This window comes from Populus trichocarpa, chromosome 10 (genome assembly GCF_000002775.5).
Source record: "Populus trichocarpa isolate Nisqually-1 chromosome 10, P.trichocarpa_v4.1, whole genome shotgun sequence".
Classification (NCBI taxonomy): Eukaryota; Viridiplantae; Streptophyta; class Magnoliopsida; order Malpighiales; family Salicaceae; genus Populus; species Populus trichocarpa.
Window position 1 is genome coordinate 21,359,291 of NC_037294.2, and position 21,773 is coordinate 21,381,063.

The 21,773-nt window shown below is 35.0% G+C and overlaps 3 protein-coding genes across 5 annotated transcripts; 1 reads left to right on the forward strand and 2 right to left on the reverse strand.

Moving 5' to 3' along the window:
- The first annotated feature begins 4,133 nt into the window (after nt 1–4,133).
- On the forward strand, nt 4,134–4,445 carry LOC7463475 (cyclin-dependent protein kinase inhibitor SMR1). Its single transcript, XM_024610729.1, has one exon. The coding sequence runs from the start codon at nt 4,134–4,136 to the stop codon at nt 4,443–4,445; it is 312 nt and encodes a 103-aa protein (XP_024466497.1).
- A 1,402-nt stretch (nt 4,446–5,847) lies between these two features.
- Nucleotides 5,848–9,290, reverse strand: LOC112328771 (uncharacterized). Of its 3 annotated transcripts, none has more exons than XM_052456876.1 (6): nt 9,125–9,290; nt 8,417–8,584; nt 7,325–7,886; nt 6,842–7,210; nt 6,222–6,373; nt 5,848–6,086 (listed from the first exon to the last, which is right to left on the reverse strand). In XM_052456876.1, the coding sequence occupies exons 2-6, from the start codon at nt 8,548–8,550 to the stop codon at nt 5,975–5,977; spliced, it is 1,329 nt and encodes a 442-aa protein (XP_052312836.1). In that variant the 5' UTR covers nt 8,551–8,584; nt 9,125–9,290; the 3' UTR covers nt 5,848–5,974. The 3 variants fall into 3 exon arrangements, with proteins under 3 accessions (XP_052312836.1, XP_052312835.1, XP_052312834.1); XM_052456875.1 differs by having other exon boundaries at nt 6,842–7,174; nt 7,289–7,886; XM_052456874.1 differs by having other exon boundaries at nt 6,842–7,886.
- A 2,836-nt stretch (nt 9,291–12,126) lies between these two features.
- On the reverse strand, nt 12,127–21,337 carry LOC7463477 (uncharacterized). Its single transcript, XM_006378732.3, has 14 exons — nt 20,646–21,337; nt 19,488–19,574; nt 19,090–19,193; nt 18,879–18,929; nt 18,020–18,191; nt 17,604–17,918; nt 16,263–16,466; nt 15,620–16,132; nt 15,300–15,509; nt 14,593–14,781; nt 14,029–14,198; nt 13,441–13,593; nt 13,192–13,273; nt 12,127–13,096 (listed from the first exon to the last, which is right to left on the reverse strand). The coding sequence occupies exons 1-14, from the start codon at nt 21,165–21,167 to the stop codon at nt 12,707–12,709; spliced, it is 3,162 nt and encodes a 1,053-aa protein (XP_006378794.1). The 5' UTR covers nt 21,168–21,337; the 3' UTR covers nt 12,127–12,706.
- Nucleotides 21,338–21,773: the final 436 nt, after the last annotated feature.

Sequence of the window (21,773 nt, forward strand, 5' to 3'; positions counted from 1 at the left end):
AGCATCTTATTGATAGGATTTTCTAAAAAAAGAAAAAGAAATATTTATGGAGGAGGGATAGCATCTTCTTCTTCTTCTTCTTCTTCTTCTTCATCATCATCAAAAGTAAGCCTCGATTACTAATTTCCAGCCCAGAAATTAAAAAGAGATATATAAAGGAAGTCCTTAACAATTAATTTAGTAGAGACGGTCAAATTAATAGCAGTAAAGGAAGATCCCACTCCTCCGTTGAAGTTGTTGAAAAGATGAAAGAATTTATTAACTAAAAATAAAAGATATTGATTGAATCTATCTAATAATAAGACCTTAAAGATGACTGTAAAACAGTGACCATTCATGGATTGGTATTTATCTTCCTAACTTCCTGTAAGTCTCAAGTAAACAACAGCGAGGTCCCAACTGTGGCATGAAGATACTATTTTCTACATATTTTCTCCTTCTTTCTGTGGGGACATTGCCATTAAAAACAATAAAACTGGTAGCTAGGTGAAAACGTTTGCCATGAATATGATTTAACCCTGATCTTGAGGCATTCATGACTCAAGTGAAACGGGAGTTGGTTTGCACTCTATATTATCATTTTAAGTTTAAATTTACTTGAAGTTGCCAGGAATACTTTTATAATGAATACAATATATAGTCCAAATTTAAGTAATTATCTCAAACTCTGTTTATATTCTTAGTGAGGAAAAGTTACTTATTCAACACAGCACCATGATTGTTTGAAAAAAAATAGATGGTGAGATTATAAACTCTATTAATTTTATCCAAAATTAAATCAAAGTTATTAAATCTAGTTTAAAACCTGGACATATATTAAGCAATTTAATCTAGATTAATCAAAATATATAATTTTCTTTTTTTTTTAATCTTTAATTAAATCAACTTTCACTTTTTCTCTCTCAAAAAACTCGAGTTAGGTTCTGGACCGGGCAGATGGAATTTAACATTGCTGCTCAAAACAACCAACATTTTTCTTGCTTCGTCAAAATTAATTTGAAAAGGACAGTCTAACGTGCGTAAGGAAAACAAAAATAGTTTTGACAGGCCTTGTCAGGGAAATGGAAGTAAAAGCTTTTGTTTAGTTCATGAAGTGTTTAAATATTTATTTTTTTGGTGGGATAGGACGGGAAGCATTTAGCTTCAGAGTAAATGGACATGAAGTTTATACGACAGTGTCTGCTGACCTACCAAAATAAGTACATAATATTATTATATATTATACAATAAGAAATACCTGTAATCTCTCTATATATAATATAAGAGCTGGTGGATATATAGGCATAATTAAGGACTTAATCAAGGTGGGTAGTGGGTATTCAATTTTGTGATGCAAGAAAAGGTCCGAAATACATAGTAAAGAAAGGACCACAGCATCAGAAAATCTGTCAGCAAAGGCATTGAAACGTCAGAAAATTTGTTCTCGACTCATTCAGAACGTGCATGCTGTCAAGTTCTGGTTTGCATCAATAACACACACACACACACACACACACACACACACACCATATATATGCACATGCAATGGAGGTTAATTAACAAGCCCGAGCTAAATAGTTCTCATTGTAAAATTATGGTGAAATTCATTTTTTCTATATTTTGTTTTCATCAATTTATTAAAAACAAATCTCTCTGTTATTTCTTTGATCAATTTAGCTTCTGCAATTTTTTATTTCATTTAATTGAGTACAATTTACTGAATCGAAAGAGGGATATTGTTAAAAAAAAAAGGGGTGTGGATGGCTGAGGTGAATGATGGTATTAAAAGAAATGAAAGGAATGTTGATGATGATGATGATTCAAAATAGTGAAAAAAGACTACTTAATTGACTGAGATAAATTTTTAATTTTGACAAATTATACTTAATTGGTTGAAATCTAAAATATAGGACCATATATACCATATATATATATATATATATATATATATGACTCTCTTTATAATAGAACAAATTAAGGGAGTACTGGCTGATTAATTGATCGAAACATCGAAACTTCAAAGCTTGAAATCATTGATTTTAATGTCGAGTACAATAGTAGGTGACTCCATCAGGTGATGTGTAACTCAAGATTAGGGCTGAGCATTTTCGGTTCGGTCCGGTTTTGGACCAAAATAAACAACCAAACTGTTTTTTTTTTTTTTAGTTTTTTAACCGAACCGAACCGAAAACCGGTTCAAACCGATTAATTTTGATTCGGTTCGGTTCGATTTGTTTCCCTTCCAAATCGGTTCAAACCGAACTGCAATGCCAAGATGCCATCTTGTAAGAATCAACAACGTTGTTCTCGTTGTTACAAATTCTTGCAAAGAAAAAAATAATTGCAAAAAAAACAGTATCAATTCTTAGCAATCACTGCTTTGATTTTTCTGGACACTCTTCAGCTTCTAGACCCGAAATAATCTCTCTCTGACAATTGAGGTGGGATCTGTTAAAAGCCGTGACCCATGAAGGAGAATCAAGTAAATCAATGGAAGAATCATCAGCAATTCATCTCTGACATGGCAAGTTTGAGAGATGAGAGATGAGAGACAGAAAGTATGGAAGATTGAAAGAGAAGAAGACAAATTTTACTCAAATGTTGAAAGGAAATATTAAAGCTTTACCTGTAATCTTTATTTTTCATTCACGTTGAGAGATGAGAGACAAAGAGAGTATTAGGGCTGTGAATGAAGGAACCCTTCAATGTGAAAGCATTCAAAGACTTAAACAAGGGAGAGGGCAACTGTGTGCAAGGGAAAGAAATGATAAAGGTCTGCTAAGGTTGGCTAATGGAAGGGAGGGGTGGTCCGCGCTTGGTTTATTACTTTATTTTATTTTTTTCATTTTTAAACCGAACCGGTTCGGTTCGGTTCGGGTTGGCCGGTTCAGGCACACCAAAACCGGAAACCGGACCAGACATTTTCCTTAGTATTTTAACCGGTTCAATCAGTTTTTTGTACCGGTTCGGTTTTTTCGGTTAATTTTTTTTCGGTTTTTTCGGGTAAATCGGTTTTTCGATTTTTTTGCTCACCCTTACTCAAGATGCAGCACTGCAACTATGATCACTAACATTCACATGGGAGTTTTTAGTGCTCCACTACTGCTGCAAATCTGGACATGTATCAATTTTTTTTACACCAATTTTTTGTTCATTGAAATGCTTTAGGAAATTTATTTTCCTCGATATATTTTGTTGATTTAATTTGGTGCTTGAAGAAAGAGAAGAGTCTCATTTAAAAGATACAAAAATTTAGCTTAAGTAAAGAGAATTAATTAAGTTGTTATATATAGCGTCAAGCATAAAATAGAATAATTCACATATTTTATATGGTATAGAAAAAAAAAATCTTATCCATGATAGAATTTGGTATAATGTAATACTGAATATATACTATGGTAGCACTAGTGGAGTTTAAGCCTAATCATACACAACCTCACCAAAAAATATATATTATATATGGTAGGCAATATGTTTTATATGTTATGATCCAAAATTTAGAGGGAAGCTTTCAGGAAGAAAAAAAATAATAATATGAGTGTGAATGGTTATCTTCACGCTCCATGACTGCGGGAAGAAACTGAATTACTCTTGATGAGATCGAAGAATTCCCTTATCATTAAGGGAAAATAAATAAGATACAGTAATATACGTTGAAAGTTTGGAAAATACTCAAGCTATATAATAATAATAATAATAATAATATTTTATTACTATTTCGAAGAAGAAAAGATATATAAAAACACTAAAAGAAATACATCTCCTGTTTTTTATTTTAAAAATATAATTTAAAATTATTATAAAAATAAATTTGTTTTATTTCTCTATTTTTATCTGTTCCGATTCATATTTATGGTTGATGAGATATTAAAAAAAAAACAAGGAGAAGAAGCAATGTGCCTGCCATCCTAATTATACAGCTCCTCGAATGCTTTAGGAAATTTTGTGCACAAAAATCCAAGTTAATAAATTCTAATAAGAGAACATATCTTTTATTGTCTTATACCGAAAAAAGACGAGCAAAAATAGAAACACACAACCAACAACCTCTCTTAATTCTCTCTCACTATCCTGTTATAATGCACACCTCCTCTTATTGATTAATTCCCTCCATTTCCATGTAGTAACCCTGCACTCCCTCCTGTCAAACGACCATGTCTAGCGATCAGGAACTCTTCCAAAACTTGCCAAAACTTGGATTGAAAGTGATAAAGACGACTCGTAATGATGATGGTGAAGATGATGACTGTGAGCAATATGAGTGCTGCACTCCAACATCAGCTCAACACAAGATTCCCGCCTTGTTAACCTGTCCACCAGCACCAAAGAAACCACCAAGAAGTCCAGATTCATGCAAGAGGAAACTGTCAAATCTGCACTTTTTTGAGGTTATGAACCGTGAAGAGGTGGACTTGTTTTTTAGGTCAAGCAAGAAGGTTGGTTTCGCCTCTGGGGTGGTCGCCTAAACCATTGATTCTTGCTGCTATAAACGTGACGTGATGATACATATATGTCCCACTTTTCTTTTCTTTAATCTTGTCTCTCCTTCGGTTTTTATCTTTGGTGTCCTAGAACTGGCATGGATGCGTTATGAATCTATGATTGTACGTAATTACACGTTCATGTTCCACGTCTTGTGATGGGTCTGAGATTTTTAATGGATTGTTGATCTAAATAATAAATATTTGGTACTATATTTTTGAGTGATCTTACAACATTTTTGGAGTTTTGATAATCAAAATAAAGTGTTATGAAGATATTATATATATAAATCACGAGTGATTTAAAAATTTTATTCTGTGTTTTTTAGGGTTAAATGGAGTATAATAGGAAAACAACGGAAAACAAGATTAACCAATTTTTTAGAAAGTCAATAAAATTTTTAAACTTAATTTTTCTTAATCATAGGTGGTATTTTATAATATTAATATTGTATTACAGATAAAATACTCCTTTAAAAGTTTAAAAGAGTGTGTGCTTATATATATATATATATAATTAATAAGTAACTATAAGTGAAAATTATAGTATGCTTTTTTATATTAAAAAAGTATATGTTTATAAAATTTAATTGAGATATTAAAAGTAAAAAAATCAAAACTCTGACATTAATGCTTAATGCTATCAATCCCTTCAGTTAATCAATCTACTTGTAAATTCTAGATAACCATGCAACGTGCATAGCATAGTAATACTTTGTTGATAAATTATAGCTTAATTAATAATAATATCTCTTTTTTTAAAAGAAATTTCGAATTTCGAATCTCTTTTTAATATATATATATTCCTTAGCAGCACCACCAAGTTCACTCTTAAATCCTTAACCACGGTTTTGTGTTTTGTATTTTTTTTTTAAAAATATATTTAGCGTGCGTTTGTCATGGGAAAGATGGCTTTTAGGTTAAAAATAAAAAGTTTTATTAGACACATGATGGCCCTCTATCTTGGAGCTTAGTTGATACATGGATAGCTGGCTAGCATGATTCTTTTATATTTTCCTCGTTAATTGATAATTCAGTTGAAGTTCTTTGTATTATTATTGCATAGCTCAAAGTAGAAGACCATAGAAGGCATTTGGAAATTCATCTATGAAAAGAAAAAAAACAAATTAAAAAAAAACAGGGTGAATCAAGGGCAAAAAATTATAATTCAACTACATGATCTTAAAGCCAAGTAGTTTGCATCCTAACAAATAGTTTGATTTGGATCTCAGTGGGATTTCCCATTATTTTTATCAACGAAATTTTCAACCACCACAGTTCCCATAAAAGCTCAGTGGGAGTTCCCATAAAAGGGATGCTAACTATAGGAACAAGCTTTTAAGATCATCATGGTTTAGCAAGGAGGGTGAAAGGAGAAGGTTATAAATGTATGCAAACAAGTAATAACCACCACTCTTGATATAGACGGCGAAACTTGATGCCTTACAATGGCAGGTAAAGTATAAATCCACTCTGCAAAAGCTTTAGACAATATGACTACACTACAAAAGGATTTATTCTGACCAAAATTTCACCAAGGCAGCTAGGAATGATTTAAAAATGGCCAAAAGCGGGTTGGTTTCTGGTTCTGGTCGATTCTTAGATGCCCCTCCTCCCCACGATTCCCTGCACATGGAAACAAGGAAAAAGACTAATCAGTTTACCAACATCTAGAAATACTCTTGTTCAAGAATACAAGAATTAGAGAGAAAGGAAAATCAAAGCAATGAGTTTAGAGAGATGGTCGCTACTTGTACTTACAGATTAATTCTGTTTAATGTTGGACTGCTTTGTTTCTGCGAGTCCTGACTATGTTGAAAGGAAGCTTCATCTTTCATCTCAACCTCCTTGGCTATTGACTGACTACCAACAGTTGAAGATTTTGCTTGGATGCCATTTTGAGCGTCAATAACCTGAAAAAATAAAGCCAGCAGTATGCTTAAATTCTCTCCCAAGTTTTCAAATGGAAAAATGATTTTGCTTATAGTTGCTACACTGTCTGTTTACCATGCACTTATCCAAGTACAGATTTGTTCTAGACCCCAACAAGTGATATCATCATGCATATTAAGCGAATTGACTTTTACATGAAAATAAATATATCTCTGCTTCTTGTGTTAAACCAAAAACTTTGAATAAAATTAATGCACCAGAACACAAGAAATAATAGAAAGTAGTTAAAGAATTCTAAATTGCAAATGCCTTTTTAGCAGCCAACCACGCCATGCAAGTTGCAAGAATCTTGAGAAAGAAAACCAAGGAAAAGTAAAGAAAGATATATAAAATCAAAGATGGGAGACTAAAGAATTTATGATTTTTGCAGCGCGCACCTCCAAAAGAAAGTTCCCACATAATTATACATAGTATTTAAGAAAACTCACCTTAGTTTCAGCAATTGCCTTCTCATCATGTGATGACTTCACCTTCACATCTATGTCTGCCTCAGCATCCTGCACAATGCCTTCGTCGGTGACAGATGCGTTTGAGCTTCCCATTGCCAAAACTACAAGGTTTTCCACTGCTTTCTCACATGCCAAATCAGAGCTTCGTTCCAACAATGGAACTGCTGGCTTTTCCACTTCTTTGTCATCTACCAAACTGCTACCATGCAAGGAAACTTCATTGTCATCTACCAAACTGCTATTATGCAAGGAACTCATTCCGTCTGGCAAAGAAATGCCATTTTCTGGGTCCTGTTCTGGCTCCAAGAGCACCTTTTCAACATCTTTCTCTTCTAAAATCCCATTTACCTCCCTTACATTACTGGAATTTCCATTCAAGTTTCCAGCTGATTTATTTTCTGGGTCCTGTTCCGGCTCCAAGAGCACCTTTTCAACATCTTTCTCTTCTAAAATCCCATTTACCTCCCTTACATTACTGGAATTTCCATTCGAGTTTCCAGCTGATTTGGTAGCAGGTGGCAATGGGAATGTCTCTACCATTACATCAGCCATTTGAGTTACTTTAGCCCTAGATGCTGCCACTTCTTCCATTCTCTTCTCTGTTTCCAGAGGTTCGGTAACTTGAACCTCCACAACTTTTGGTTTATCAGCTTCTTCATTCTTTACAATTACATGACTCCCGTTAATGATTTTCCCATTATTGAATCCCTGCTGTTCAGGTTCAGCATGTTGCTCAGAAATTAAATCCAGCGCTTCACCTGAGCTCTCATGCTGATCATGTTCAGGACTTCCATTTGGAGATATGGACAGAGAAGTTTGAGGTTCTGTTGAAATTGTACCCAACGGGTACTGCTCCACAAACAGATCATTGTACTGCTCCTCCAGTGGCAACTTGCCAGGACCAAGAACTCTATTTTCTTGGATTATCTCCCGAACAATCTCCCGAACAGTGTAAAAGGACCCACCAACTTCCTTATGTGTGAGATTAAGAGAAGGAAAATTCCCATTGTTTAAACTCTGGTACCTGAAAGCAAGTCTACCAAATGAATGGATGCCAAAGTCTACTTCTTCAAAAACGTTGCATCGAGAAATAAAAAGAAGATCATTATTAAAGGGTTGATATAACCAACACGATTTTTCTATTTTAGATTAGGTCATCATAGTGTCATCACGAGGGGAATGGCTATCATTCGGTATGGAATATTTAATGTAAACCATACAATATAAGCCTATTACCTACTAAAAGTCAACTCACAGGTCAACTCTCAGGAGCAACAAGCTCAGAGCTTATCTACCATGTCGTAGAGTCAGCCTCTGAGCTGATTTATTAAGTGTTTATGTGTGTATGCATGAGCATGTGGGTGTGTGAGCTTCTTGAGCAAGCACTCATAGCTTTCGGTATTAGTGAAAGACATCCAAGAGAAGCAAATTCCGTAGCATTAATCGCAAACAGACAGGAAAAAATGATTAATCCAATAATTTTATCAATCATCTTCAGACCATACGAATTATTACAGCAGGAATTAATTCATTGAAGGCGAATTATCATATTACTTCTTTATAAAGGACTCGACCATTCCCTTCCTCTCCTCCTTTGAGCGCCGAATCCGTGACTTCTTCCCTCCAGAATCAATGGACTTAGCTAAGGCAAATGTTTGGCCAACCCAGCCACCCTTTATGGCATGCATGATGAAAAAACCCACCTCCCTTTAGCATATAAATCTACATGTTACACAGCCAAATCATCAAAGACAAAGAATTTCCCGGTAAAGACATAGATTTTCATAGACAAAACTCATCAAATAATCAGACAGCCATGACCCCATCCAATCATAAGCAAAGTTTGAGGTCGGTATCATGTGGGAACATTAAACTAGGAACCATCAGTTCCTTTCTCAACTAGCATATTTAACATTTCAATACCCAAATACTCAAAATTCAACAAATTTGCACTCTATTGTTTGCTCAATTTCCTTAATTTTGTCAGAAACCAAACAGCACAAAGCCAATTCCCCAACATTTAACATAAATCTAACAACCAAACAAACCCCATTTAAAAAGAAAAACACAGAGCAATCATGTATAACTCAAAACGCACCCACAAAGAAAAATCAAAACAAGTATTACTTGGTTGCATTTTGAGCTAAAGCTAGTACATTTTCATAGAAAGTGAGACTAGAAGTGATTAACAGAATTGAAGTACAGAGGCAAAATATGGAGTGTTTAAGAGGGAGAGGGAGAGGGAGGGGAGAGTGAGATTACCTGATATTTCGGAGAGACAGACAGAGACAACAGGGATTAGGTTTTGGGTTTTGGAGTCATTTAAACCCTAAGAAAAATAAAAAGACCACAAGAGTGTCGAGAGACTGGAAAATACCATTAACAAGTCCAACCATTGGTCCCAGGTGAGAGCGGGAGGGTTATGTAATTATTTCATGTTTTTAGGGTCATAGATGAAATAATTTACTGAACTGGGTCGGGTCTGCGTTAATAAAATTAAAAAAAAAATGTTAAATCTACTAAAGACCCAGGGCCAGGAGAGTTCATGGGAGTAGTGGGGGGGCTCTATATGGCCTGTTTGGCCCAATCGGTGTCGTCCGAGTTTGCTGAGAATTTTCAAGAAAAATATGGAGGTTCCGAGTGGCAAAAAAAAGGTTTTGTTTGGCATCAATTATGAAAAAATGATTTTGATTTTGACTTATTATTTTAAAAATAACTCGTGATAAAATAAGTTAAATTAAAAATAAGTTTTACTATTAAAATGCATCAATAAAATCAATAAATTACATGTTGTATTAAACATTTAATTGAAAAATATTTTTATGAGAATATATTTATTTCCCTGCAAATAAAAATACAATTTAAATATAATATTTTTTTATTTAAAATATTTAAAAGGTATTTATATCTCATAAGTTTTATCTTTTATTTTGAGAAGAAGAGACTAAAATATATAGGTTTTTAAAACAAATGATCCGGGTGTGCTGGTGCTAGGGATTCTCCGGCCACGTTTCTTCAATGTATTGTAGAATGACAAGAGACTCAGCAATTGGCTTGCCATCATGAACAAGGACTGGGATTTTTTTTATAAATTGGATTGTATTTCAATAGCAACTCAGAAGATCTTCTTCTATGTACACCTTTTAGTTTCAGAGCCCAGATAACTCTGTAACTAAAAGGGCTGGACCAGAAACCATGTAGCTTCACTTCTGCCATTGTTGTAATGAGTTGAAGAAGAACTCAAGATTGCAAGGTATAAGTCGTTTTATAGTGATTTTTGGGTCTGGGAATTTGGATACCAGGAGCAATTTTTTTTATTGTTCTTCTTTTTTCCAAGTATTGACTTGACGAAGCAAACAACCTTGGATTTTTATTTTTTAAAATAAAATCTGGATATTGCTATGGTCAAGATGCAGGATATACGCTGCTGTGCCAAGTCGTTCTATAATCTATAATGACTCTTGCTTGGGCAATAAGGTTTAAGGGGAAGGGGAAGCCCAAAATGGCCGTCATTAGAGCATTTTTGATGATACAGATGTGCAATTATAGCTATTGAATTTGAATAAAGTAACAAATAGAATGACTTTAATGGCTGTATTTCTTGTAACAAAACTAGTATTGGAGGGTGATTTTATATGGTTAAATTCCAAAACTATCTGTATAATATGAAACTAGCTGTCTGACCATCTAGATCTCACATCAATATTTTCTTCGCTCTTGTTTGGTTTCCTGATATCCAAACAACGAAGTTAGGGTCCGTTTGTTTACGCGGCTGCAGCTGCGTTTTAATTAAAACGCAGTCTGCAGCCGTTTGGTAACAATCCATACACAGTTTACTGTGTATGGACCCCACATGTTTTTTGCGTCTGTGACGCAGAAAAGAAGAAGCAGCATTTTGCTGCTTTGTGTTTACTGTGCATGCTAATTGCACTATACTGTACAGTGCAATTAGCAGCAATTCACTGCATTATTCGTGAATTGCACTGTTCACGTGAACAGTGCAATTCACTTGCACTGTTCACGTGGACAGTTTTTTTTTTTTTTTTTCTTCAATTGTGTTAAGTTTTTTAATATTTTTTTTTTAAAAAAAACTAGTTTAGATTAAATTAAATTCACTTGCACTATGATGTTAACAATATTTTTTTTTCAAAAAATTAATGTAAAGTGAATTAAATTTACTCGCACTGTAATATCAATTTTATACCAGATAATATTTTATCTAATTTTATTACACGTATAAAAACTATAGTTCTTATCGAATGAATTTTGTACGTAATGGAATTATAAATTATTTAATAGAATAATAAAAAATATTTTATATAAAGTATTATTTATTTCATGATGTAATAGGAATAATTAATTCTATAATATTTAAATGTAAACCATCAATATTAATATATATTTTTAAATTATTTTATAATCTTAATTTCAAAAGCATTCTTAACCAAACATATTAAACTATTTCAACCTCAATTTCAACCACAGTTTTAACCAAACACCTATTTTTTCAAACCAACCTCAATTAAAAGTACTTTTTATAAAACAACTTTTTTCAAACCACAACCACAACAACTACCGCAATACCAAACACACACTTAATTTGAATCAAGAAAACAGTCCAGCAATTGCAAATCTTTCTTCCCAACCTGCAATTGGAGATCCAAGTACATGGGGGTGCGGGGTGGGTCACAGTGTTACCTGAATCCAATTAATTAGAGTGTTGGGAGCGCCAATACCCTCATGAAATTGAATCCGAGCATTTATACAAAGACCTCACGGACGAATCATTTATTTATTTATTTATTTATTGGACTTGGACATGTGTTCCTAACTTTTCTGAGTTCAACTGGGAATTTTTTAATATCTCAGATTTTTTAATATTTTATATTAATCTTAGTATATATTATTCAAAATATAATATAATTTAAAATATCACAATGATAAAATTATATTTTAATATAATTTTTTTTTTTATATAAAAAAAAAACAAAACTTATAAGTTATAAATACACCATGAATCCTTCAAATAAAAAATATCTTATTTAAAACTCATGGGAATATATTTATTACTTTTGTGCATATAAAAGGATTTTTTTAAGAAAAAAGACAATTTAAATCAATTTGTAAAAATATTCCAAACGGGAGCTTAAAAGTCGACTGAAGATATAGGATAAGAGGACTAGAGGATAAACTATCCAATCAATATACGTGGCATTCTTCATTTTGTTATTCAACCAAGCTGCTGCTACTAAACGTTTCGCATAGCAAGTTGAACCCGGAGTGTAACTTTTTATTCCTCCAAGAATTGACGCAGTTTAGTCTCTAGCAATGCCTAGTACAGGTAAAGTATCAGTACAATCAAAGATTTGGTCATTTGCAGTTCCTAGGAAGCACCGAAAATGAAGGTTGGAATGGGGAGGAAAACAAGCTAAGTGTATCTTTTCAACAAAATTGCCTCTACATTGACAAAAGAATATACAATGATGAAAGAATATGTGGTTTTGTCCCTCGACTGTGTAATTTGAATGGTTGAGATGAACTTCAAATGACGCGTGGTACTGCTCGAATGCCTGAATATAGTTGAGCGGTCAGAGTTTTGTGCAAAAATGCCCCAAACTGTGAGCTGCAATCTAAGGGAAGCTAGTTTTCTTCTCCCCTTTACTCCGTAAGTGTGTATTTCGTAAAAATGAAAAGATGAACAAAATCTGTGTTGACGCTGTTAGGAAAAAAAAAACCCTTCTCATCTCATCCGCGAGATCCCTGTCCGTCTCTGAAGTTGAGAAAAAGTACATTCAGCAGCCGGATTACGACTTGGGAGTTGAGCATATTCAGACTCCAAGCTTCTTATCCCCCAAGTGGTTTCTGTTTGTATCCAGCCTTCAACCTTTCAACTAGTTTCTCTCTTGTTTTCCTCTTCTTGTCCATTTTTATCCTGTATCTTTCTTCCCTCTCCCTTTCATAAATCCCTTGCCAATGCACTTCTCCTGTTAGTGGCCATAGCCACCTCTCCCTTGGATGATCTCCATCATCCGCTGCCTCTGCAAGATCTTCGTCCATACTCTTCAATACTGTAAGGTTAAAATACTTTTTCCACGCAATTTCCTTTCTTTGCTTAATCGGGTGCTGCTCTTCTACAGAACCAGTGTGTGGATCAATGTAAACCATCCTTCGTGCACTATGATAAGCCCAAACATTAACAAGGACTTCCATTATCCGACAATAACAATGCTTTTCCTGTGTATCGTTAAATAGGCATATTCATGAATGAGATGGTACTATAATCTCTCTGAAACATATAAAGCAGGCAGCATAGTATTTTTGTATCTTACCTCGAGCTCAGTGGAACTCAACAAACACTTGTTCACTTGGCTAGAGTTGGATTGCAGAGCATCAAGAGAATCAACAAACATTCTGCAATTCCATTACAAAACATCAACTATTGTTGGAGTTGTAACTACAGTTAGTGCCTCTGACACAACATTTCATCAATGTAACAGTTAACTGGCTTGCTGACACAACATTTCATCAATGTAACAGTTAACTGGCTTGGGTGAAAAATAGCATCCTTTGTAAATTACCGTGAAAACATAATGAACTCCAGAAAGGAAGGGGTTGGCATGACCCAGCTATGCAGGGCAGACCAGTGACCTCCATCTTCTGGCATTGGAGGAAGAGCTTCAAGATATGATGGCAAGTCATACATCTGGCGGAAGGCATCTTCAAAAGCAGTTCTGCATGCATTCAAAAGCCGGTAGTTAAAATCTGGCTTTGAAAAAAAAAAAGATCACATCTGGGTAAATAATAATCTACAAAGCAAGTGCAATTACAATAGGTCATGTGCACCTAGCCTTTTGCCTATCTTTTTGGCCCATATAACTAAACTGAAGATGGTCAGGCCTGCCTTTTCCACAAATGATTTCAGCAATAGTTTATAAGCAAATGTACCGGTGGCACTCAAAAACAGTTTTCCCATGATTTTGGTTAAAAAATGAAAGACTTTGGTAACGAAAAGACAGAAGAATGAAAATAAAAAATAACTGAATATGTAAGGTATTTGTGGTGAGGGACCCACAGATACCACAGAATGGATGGACAATCTCTGACATTGATTAAAACATAGTGCAACATAACCTGAGAATTTGCACCCACTATTTGAAGCAAGATACCTGCAGCGTCCTCCGTTTAAGACGTCGCACATGGACCAGAAAGTGAGTTCCTCATTGCTTCCAGTAACTCCACCATCCATGCCCAAGCGAGCCCAGAAGTACATTACATCTTTATTTTCTTCTTGTGTCTTTTCTTCTAGAACTTTTTCAGCTTTAAATGATAATGAAACCTGAAACATGAAAAAGGGCCAGGCAATAATTGCAATCCTGAAAAAACATTTTTTTAAAACAGAGAAGACCAGTTTCTCCAGAACAAGCTGACTGGTGTGTGTGTGTGTGTGTGTGTGTGTGTGTGTGTGTGTCAAATCCTACATCAATTTTTCCAAGAAGCTGACTGCAACTTAGAAAATTAATGACCTTAAATTTGACTTAAATAATCCCGCAATTTTGAAAATTAAGACCATTTTCGCCAGAATGAGCTGACTGGTGTGTGTGAATATCAAACTCTACATAAATTTTACCAAGAAGCTGACTGCAACTTTGAAAATTAATACCTTAAGTTTGACTTGTATAATCCAGCAATTTCAAAAATTTAAACTATAATCCCACTGGCATAAAAGATACCTTCCTACCAGCAGCATGCCATGATTGAAACCCAATCCAAGGTCTCTTGTGAATGGCATCCACCCTAATTGCAATAGAAAACATTCCTCCTATTTCGCATAATATATTCTGATAGTAGCTTTCGTTCAGGAGGGGAAGCCGGGCAACTGCATCCACGTCATCTGATCTTGACCTCCGTGCTTTTGTAGACTAGCAGATATAAATGTAGCATGATTAAGAAAAACAAAACTACTTAAAGCATGACTGGTCATACAGGAGAAAGTCTTAAAATTATTCCCTAGCCAATTATAAGGTTTCTTTACATTGGAATAAAGCACTTGGACAATTACAGCACCTCCAAACAAACCAACATACAACTTAAATCTCTATAAAGAACCAATATTTGAAAGTTATAAAACCAAAAACAATAAAAAATTATGGGTTAATTGCACAAGCAACGTGCAATTCTGTTACTGTATCTAATCATTTGTCATTTCAGGAAGCAAGAAACAAGCCCAGTTGCAAAAAAACCCATATACTCTACCAATTATATCCAGAAAATAGTGTATACATGCAAGTTTAATAAAAAGAACGAACAAGAAAAGGAAGCAAATGTCCCAAAAAGCAACCAAAACAAATAAGAAATGTGTGCAAGTACTAAAAGGAAGAAGTGATAATTTTCTGAAAACAAAAAATATAAGTTCCAAATATGGTTGCAAGAAATTTACAAGACTTAAGCCACGGTATAAGGATCCATGGTGCAAAAGTGGCCAGGCCCCAGCTCCATCATATATCTCATAAATGCATACTGGCTGGCCTGTCCTTTCTAGCTCTCCTTCATCCCTTTCATTGCTTTCAAACTTGAGCTTTTCAGATTTTCGAGCACTGCGATATATATCATCCCACAGACCACGAGTTTTATCCATTCTTTCTTCAAGCTACACAGGAAATAATTCCCCATTTCAGCTGTCTTTTGTCAAGAAAATTGCAGAGACATGAAGACGAAAAAATAATTAAGACAACTGGAGTAATGAGAGGAATAACATACCTCCTCTTTAACCACCCTCTCATGTTCTTCAAAGCTCTCTATTTCCATCAAAACATCCCAATCTGATTCTGTCGGGGTATCTGGTACTAGAATTTCCGTTCCATTCTCAGAGATGATAGTTGAATTAACAAGATTGCTCCATTCTTTCTCAAGGGAATAAACAATACTGGTTTCTCTGGAAGAAAAAAGGCTCTCATACATGCCTGACAAATCATCAGTTTCCTGTTCTAGTTCCTTGTTAAACAAGTTCCATTCCCATTCCCTCTGTTCAAGCTTAGACACAGGACCAGGCAACAAGGTATCTGATGGAAAACTAAGCATATTCTCCAAAAGCCTTGCATAACCTGTTATACATTCTGATGCAAGCATGTTCTTAGCAAGCAGTCTTCCAGAGAAAGCAACTGTTTCAGCAAATTTAGAAAGTTTCCCGTTCGATATCAAAAGAGAGAAAGCCCTCGTCAATGCTTCAGGGTTATATTTTGAGAAAAATATCCCATGGGCTTCATCACTAACCTGTTATTTTAAGAAATCTATTTGTCAATCTCTTCAAATGAAAAAAAAAATAAAACAAAAACAGAGATAGGTGTCTCCCCATAATCTACCAAAGAAGGAATCAAGCCCACAGAAACTTGAATATACTCACATATTTTTTCATGGTTGGAATATCAGGTGCGATGACTGGGATTCCAAAGGTCATGGCTCGGATGAGCACCGGAGGAAAACCCTGTTCATCTTGGGAAGAACCATAAAGAACAATATCTGCCGCTAATAACACACTGTTGGCATCACCATTCAGGCCATAATGCCGCACAGAGCTAGGATGAAGTCCCACACGAGAAACAATTTCCTACACAAAAAGGGGAAAAAAAAAACCTTGGTTAACCAAAGCATAAAATTGAACAGGGCATGATATTAATTTGAAAAACAAAGAATCACCCATCTCTCTCTGTGGTTTCTTCCCAAAAGAAACAGCAGCCTCTCCGTTGAGAAGATACAATAAAACAAGAACTACTTACTGGTATGTTCCAATTATTAGGCAGTAAGGGCATATACTTACATAAATTCTATTTTGAAGTAGTAACCACACGAAATAGATGGAACCACAGAAGAGAAGTGCCAAACATGAAACTCAATTGAGTTGCATGGAGTATTCAACTAAATACATTGACAATACTTTGATAGCAATGTGCAAAATAAGACACAAATGTAAAGCTTAATGAAATATCAAGGTTAATTCAAGTTTATATTTCCCTGTGACATGGAATGTTTAGTGTATTCAATTATGGACTAGATAAAGCGTCAAATTTTTCTCCTGGTAATCGACCATGATCGAGCCATCAATCTTAGTCGACAATGATCGATCAACCGACAACTAGAATTGACCAATCATGATTGACCATCAACCAGAATTGATCCTCATCGATCAACTATTATTGTCCAGTTGAAACTGGTTGAACTTTATTTCTTGTTACTAGTTATATTCAAATTTCCTAGTTAAGTTACAGAGTTTTAATTTGAATTTTTCTAGTTAGTAGTCAGTTTTATTTGGTTTAGATTTTTCCTGCTTAGAGTTTCCTGGTTAGAAAGAGTCAGTTTAAGGTCCTATATAAACAATTTCATACATTCTTTTACAAGCAGAGAATAAAATTAATACTATTGGCTCCAGGAATTTCTTCAGAACTTAGAGGTCAGAATTTTCTCTACAGTCTTGGATTGTAACCTTGAGGCTTGAAAACCCTTAATTCTATTTTTCTGCTAAGCATGGCATCACCCTAGGCATTCATCTAGTTAACCCCATTCTTATGGGGTCAAGTAATCAAATGGACAATAGGAGACTAGCTTAGTCAAATGTGTGCCAATATACAAGTTTTCACAGCATCACTTAAAAAATAAAAGCGCATAACCAAGTACCACAGATACAAGGAGCTTAAAACATGATAACACAACAAAAATAATAAGCTATAACAAATGAGAAGTTGACTACCTGGAAAGCATCATCATCGGTGGAATTACCACATAAGAAAACAAATTTAAATGATCCTTCAGCATCTTTGCTCCTTGCATATTCGGCTAGTACAGGTCCTAGAGTATGCAGTGCCACGGTGTAGTCCCATGATAGCTCATCATAGAAGAAAGAACTCCCGACAACTAGAACCACCAAATCATCTTCGCTGAATCCATGGTCCACCCTTAGCTGATGCTTAGCATGGGTTTTACTGTAGCTTTCAGCATCCCACACATCTACTGGTGATCCAGGAATCACAAAGAAGTTTCCAGTGTCAAGCACACTATATAACATCTGATACAGAAAAGAAAGTAAATTGAAAAACAGCATTAGATTTTCTATACAAGACTGGCTAGAAATAAGATGTAATTAAGTACAGAAGTGGCATTTTTTACTGGCAAAGCGAAGTCTGGAAATACAACAACATTAGCCCTGTTAAAGGTACTTCTCCAATGAGACACCAAATGCTGCAAGTTCATATCCTGATACAATGGAAGACGATTTGCAAGGGTATCTTCTTGGATTATCCATACAAGTGGTATTGACTGAAATGGCTCCTGTGAGAGGCTGCATAAATATATAAGTCACCAATCATAGCATCCCAAACAAAGGTAAACAGTCACCTAGGTCTACATAATTGCAAACACAGACAGTTCTAAGCAAACCCTTTAGGTAATTCCGCTACAAATTCAAATTATTTTATTTTCTTCCATACAACTAGCACTTCTATTATCCGCAGAATCACCTCTGCTCATAATTACTATAAAAGGTTTTCCCAAAACAGTTCTTATCGTAATTCTTATGAATAACTTAAAAAATGATCAAGAGAACTCCTAATGCACCCTTAACTCCCTCTTCATGTTTAAAATTCTGTAATCTGCTCACAGGACATATATTGCAGCATCCAAGACCCAAAAACAAAGCAAAATCTAGACTAAAACCTCAATCTAAATTGCTGCAAGTTGTAGATGAGTGCAAGATCCCATGTTTCTGGAATTTCATTAGGATAATAATGCAAACAATCTTGTTGGCCACTTCAAATTCATTTGCTCCCATATCTGTATACTGTGTCCAAGTGTGAAGCAAAAACATTTAAATATACAAAATGTCCCACAAAGTGGATGTGTGTTTTTAATTCTGCATGCATGCATACTGAGCATAATCCACCCAGGCAATGAAGGAACACCAAAGCATTAGAACAAAATTCTAAATTTTAGGGATTTATATAAGGATTAAGGAAGTAAACACGCGCACCTCGAAACTACCTCTTTGGCTTCAAGAGAATCGACCATAACACCTTCAAAACTGTAAAAAAAAAAAGTACATGTATATTAACAATACCAAGTAAATTACTGAAAAAATAAATACAAACAGAAAGTTCTTGGCTTAATCACTTTCCAAAACAAAAACCATAAATAGAAAACAAAGTTCAGTAAAACCACAAAATTAAGAGAAAGACACATACATGGACCAATCAATAAGGTCATATTGCTTTGGTCTTAAAACTGATATCTGGCCTCCTATATCCTCCCACATTGTTCTTGTTTCACCATTCCCCAAAGCATATATCTGTCAAATAGGTATTGTTAGGAGCATAGGCAATTCTACATAGTTGAAGGCCAAAGTAAAACATGTAGCCTTTACATCAATGCTTATGCCAGGCTTATTTTGAAAGGGGAGATGAATAAATTTGTATTGATGCTTCCTTAACAAACCAAACATCTTCAGCCTGTTAAAGAGGTGATGTGACATTTATATGCAGTCACATAGTGTAACAAAGAATTTGCTATTAGCAGCAAGAAAATGTCAAGATCTACATAGAAATATCACAGAAATTATACAAGAACAGCCTGAACAATTCACCTTAAGTGCATAACCAAGTTTCCGCAGATTCTTCATCACACTAAGCAACATCAATGACTGTGGATCTTTCTTCATGTTTCCTAAGATCTGGATATCATCAGACAAGAACCATTAAAATAAAACATGCTCACAAAAGTTCAGTGCTTAAAGACATGTAGATGAAGTCTTTGAAAAAAACCAGAACTCTTGCTAGAAGTATGTGTCAGAAAAATGTATTTCTTGGTCCAGGTGTCTAATAAAAAGATAAAGAAGAAAACTAAGGCAAAACCATGCACCCAAACATATGACCTAAGTTCCTCTTGCTTTATAAATTCCTAAAAAATATAAACTACTTCCACACCTTCGTCTGCAATTCTAATAATAAATTTGTAATTGCTTCATAGAAAAGGTTTCTAAATCCTAAGCAACTCAAATAAACACCAGTCCCATACTAGTTGGGCTGGGTACTAGAATTGACTTCCTCCTTAAATCCCATCGAGCTAAACTTTCTTTAAATTATCACTTCACATGTCATTTCTGGTTAACCTTTCTTCCCCCTCCTCCATACTTCAATTTAATCATATTCGTCATTGATGGTGGCCCATGCATTGCCATTGGATGCAGCCAACTATCCCAGACAACCATCCCTTAAATTGTCTTTAAAGGGCACCATCTCCACCCACAACAGAGAACCCAAACTCAACCAAAAACCACACCTCCATACTATAATTCACAGTCATTACTCCAACTTCATTGCAGCCATAACAACACAAATTCCCACAAGCATCCAGCACTCCAGACGTACACTCCCTCTCCCTCACATATAAGCAAGGTCCATGATCAATTATTATCCTGGGTCCAACTTGCATTGCATGCCAACAAAAGGAATACGCTCCAGGTTCACCAAACAATTTCCCAATTCCCATTATGACCATTCAAACTAACACCAAGCCCTTTAACAATCTTCACAAAGATCAATTCTATTTCAATAAAGAAAGAAAAAAATTAAATTGCAAGAAAATCACTAGCCATTGTATTAGTGGGACCCACCAGTGGATCTTGCATTAGGAATCATATTATCTAATGGCTCGCAGTTTTCTTGTAACCTATAGCATTTCTCATTTAGAGCACAAAATAAATTTGAAAAGAAAAACTGAAATTAGATAGTCGGAAACTTACAACGGCGAGTCTGGGAGGGCGGAGGCCAACTCTATTAGCCAGCACTCTAGCATGATCAAGCCCATGACCTTCCAAAAGCAACCGTGATCTTAAACCGGGCACGAATTTCAATGTAGTGCCTGACTTCAAACCTTCTCTAATCGATCTCCGATGATCGATCCACCCTTTACTAAACACAACCATACCGGTAATCGAACTCTGCAGCAAAATAGACGCCAAAACGAAAGCGAAAACAGCGAGAAATATCACGAAGTAGAACAAACAAATGCCGCGAAATGGAATACACGAGAACCACCCGCCCTTGCGGTTGTTGCTTTTGTTTGTGTAGTGATGCCATCGGCGCAACCGATCCGGAGGTGATTTGCTTGATTTATGTGGACTATTAGTGCTAGGGTTAGGGTTTCGTTTGAAAAGAAAACGGTCGCTGATCGAGTGGAAATTTTGATCGGAAACACCTTCGGAACCGGTATTGGTGGCGGGGGAGTCTGGGAGTTCGGACGGATTGTGGTGGTTTCGGTTCATGAGGGTTGAATTTTCTCTTTCCCTTCTATTTTCTAGGGAAAGTGATAGAAAAAAATTTTCAGTGAGGAAAACTTGTGAAGAATTGCATTTTCTCTGTGAGGGAGTGGTTTTTTTTTTTAAAGAACTCTTTTTTTCTTCAGGAAGTTCTGCAGGCAGCGTTCACGAGAATGTGATGATTGAGGAGTTAAGGATATGACGTATTAATACATTAATACATTTTTCTTTCTTTCTTCAATTGTTTTTGGCATTTTCTTTTTCTTTTTCTTAACAAAAAGATATACAATAATTGTTCTTGTAGGGAAAGGGGGGCGTAAAATTTAGGAAAAGAATTTATAATGCCAGGGTTATAAATATTATATATTCAAAAAATAGACGTGGAAAAAACAAAAAACAATAAAAGAAAGAATTTTAAAAAACGTAGGACGAGATTCTTTGTGTTTATCTTTCTTCTATACTATAAACATTACTAACTTGAGTTTCATAAAAAAGTTTCTTTTAGGTAATTGCCACCTCAGCAAGAATAATGTATTAATTTATCCCTGAATGGAAATTAAGTTCATCTAGCATAATATACTAATCAGTTAAAGTAAGATTTGCTCCTTTAAA